This window comes from Rhagoletis zephyria, unplaced genomic scaffold (genome assembly GCF_001687245.7).
Source record: "Rhagoletis zephyria isolate East Lansing unplaced genomic scaffold, Rhagoletis_zephyria_1.1 Rzeph_scaffold_45324, whole genome shotgun sequence".
NCBI lineage: Eukaryota > Metazoa > Arthropoda > Insecta > Diptera > Tephritidae > Rhagoletis > Rhagoletis zephyria.
Window position 1 is genome coordinate 1 of NW_016202379.1, and position 2,388 is coordinate 2,388.

A 2,388-nucleotide genomic window follows, 5' to 3' on the forward strand; every position below is an offset into this window, starting at 1 on the left:
CCGTTTTCCAAAACTTGATCATGACCACAAATTTGATGGCAAACATAGCCATCACCCTCGAAACCGCTACGACACTGACAATGGCTCTCAACACAATCGGCATCGTGTGAACAACGCTGAAGGGTGGAAAGAGAACAACCGCCAAAAATTTAGATTACATCAATTTGCTGCGCTCACAACCTCCCACAACTCACCTGACACTCATCCTGATAGTTACTGCTAATGATATAATCCGGCGTATATGCCTCCTGCTCCCCAACTGTGGTATCATTTCGCAGACAGCGATAGCCATTGCCCTCGAATCCCTCAAAGCATACACAAGTGAAACCACCCTCGTTGTTCGTACACAGCGCATTTTCGTCGCAGACATGCGTTTGCAGCAGACACTCGTCAATATCCAAACACACCTCCAAGCCATCTTCCTGCAACTGCGGTCCATAACCGTGCCGACAATCACAGCGATAGGTGTCTTCATACGGCACACACACTGTATTTTCGCCACAGCTTGCGCTACCATCAGTACAGGCATTCGATTCGGCATCCACGCCAATCTTGGTCAACACACTGGTACGCAAAGCCTGATCACGCTCAAAGTAATCCAACACAATCTTTGATGCCTTTTGCAATACACTCGTGCCCGTCGGTGACTCTTCATGATCGAGCACACAGCGTTCAAAGTAAATCGTCTGATCGAGTTGCAAGTTTATTACACGATTCTCTTCGGGTATCTCAATCACATGCGCATGCACGGAATGCAACTCATTAGCCGACACATACTTGTACTCATCCACATAGTCGGCCAAATGCAACTTCGCATTGCCACTTATGCGCGGCACATCGCCGAAGAGCTCGAGCTTCACAGACAGCTGATCCCAATAGTTGAGTCCCTCGAATGTCTGATTTACAATCAATGTCTCACCAGTATCGAAGCGTACCTTCGACACATGCACTAAGTGTCCACCGGTTAAATGGTAGCCATTCGCGGCCCCCTTCAGTGACTTGGCGAAGAGCCAGCCAATGGCGCTGAAAACTGGTACGGCTAGGCGAAGTTGTGCGCCCAACTCCGCACTCACCGGATTGATGGCGGTGTAACTGCGCGCATCGGCGGTAACAACGTACGACTGCAACTTGGCGCGCTCGTCGATCAACTGACCATTGATTTCACCAGCCAATGTGCCAGTGACGCGTATGGGATAATCGTTTTTGAGACAAGCCTTGCCATTGCCATAGTAGCCTTCACGGCAGACACAGCAAAAGCCATTGGCTTTATCATAACAGTCCGAATTGAAGCTGCAGATTTTGTGACCACTTTCAGCACAGGTGGCCGCTTGTGGTGCTGCATTGAGACCTTCCTCATCAACGGGCACTTGTACATTAGATGTTTCATTCAAAGCGCCAACATGGAAGAGCCAAACACCCGGTACGCCGATGTTCGAGTTTTCGGTAAAGACGAAACGTGCCTACAGAGAGTCATATGAATAAACAAGTGCTTTAATTAAATAAAAATGGTTAAATTATATTTACGCGCAANGGAATTGAAGCTGCAGATTTTGTGACCACTTTCAACACAAGTGGCCGCTTGCGGTGCTGCATTGAGACCTTCCTCATCAACGGGCACTTGTACATTAGATGTTTCATTCAAAGCGCCAACATGGAAGAGCCAAACACCCGGTACGCCGATGTTCGAGTTTTCGGTAAAGACGAAACGTGCCTACAGAGAGTCATATGAATAAACAAGTGCTTTAATTAAATAAAAATGGTTAAATTATATTTACGCGCAATACTCACACCATCCGTGCCGGAGCCGTCGATGTAATAGAAACGTCCATCTTCGGCGACAAAGCCGGCCTGTGCGCGTATATCGGGCAAGCCCAACGAGCCTGTCTCACCTTGCAGCCAATTAATACCGTTATGCTCGTAAATGAATTGTACAAATGTGTCTTCCTCACTGACGATCAAAACTGCCTGGAAGGTATTGAGCTTGTCATTCTTGGCACTGAAGTGACCAACATTCTTCCAAGTGGCCACAATCAGTTTATCCGCCGCGAAGTCAGATTTTTCTGGAAATGCATATTTCACTAAATCGGTTGCCCTTCGCAGCTGTTGTTCTTCAGCGGATTTAAATACTGATATCGAAGTAATATTATAGGCCAGCGTTGTGTCAACATTCGCGTAGAATGGCGCAATCGATGGATACTCCAGTGGGAATGGTTGATTAATATATTCGGGAAATTCGATGTTGAATGTTAATATGCCATTAGTGTTTATCTAAAATGAATAAGAACAAGATCAATTGTAATAGCTTTGGGTCGAAATTTAAGAAAATGCTTAAAAAATAGTAAAATAAGAAACTAGCAACGAGGTCTAAGTTCAGGCGAAGCCGTGCAG

The 2,388-nt window shown here is 46.3% G+C and overlaps 1 protein-coding gene across 1 annotated transcript; it reads right to left on the reverse strand.

Annotated features, from left to right (window-relative positions):
• Nucleotides 1-3: 3 nt before the first annotated feature.
• On the reverse strand, nucleotides 4-2,268 carry LOC108355401 (nidogen-1-like; the record flags this gene model as incomplete). The annotated part of the gene is made up of 3 exons (XM_017606561.1): nucleotides 4-116; nucleotides 195-1,460; nucleotides 1,789-2,268. Coding segments are annotated over 3 exons (1,859 nt in total), but the record flags the coding sequence as incomplete, so codon positions are not given.
• Between the last annotated feature and the right edge of the window lie 120 nt (nucleotides 2,269-2,388).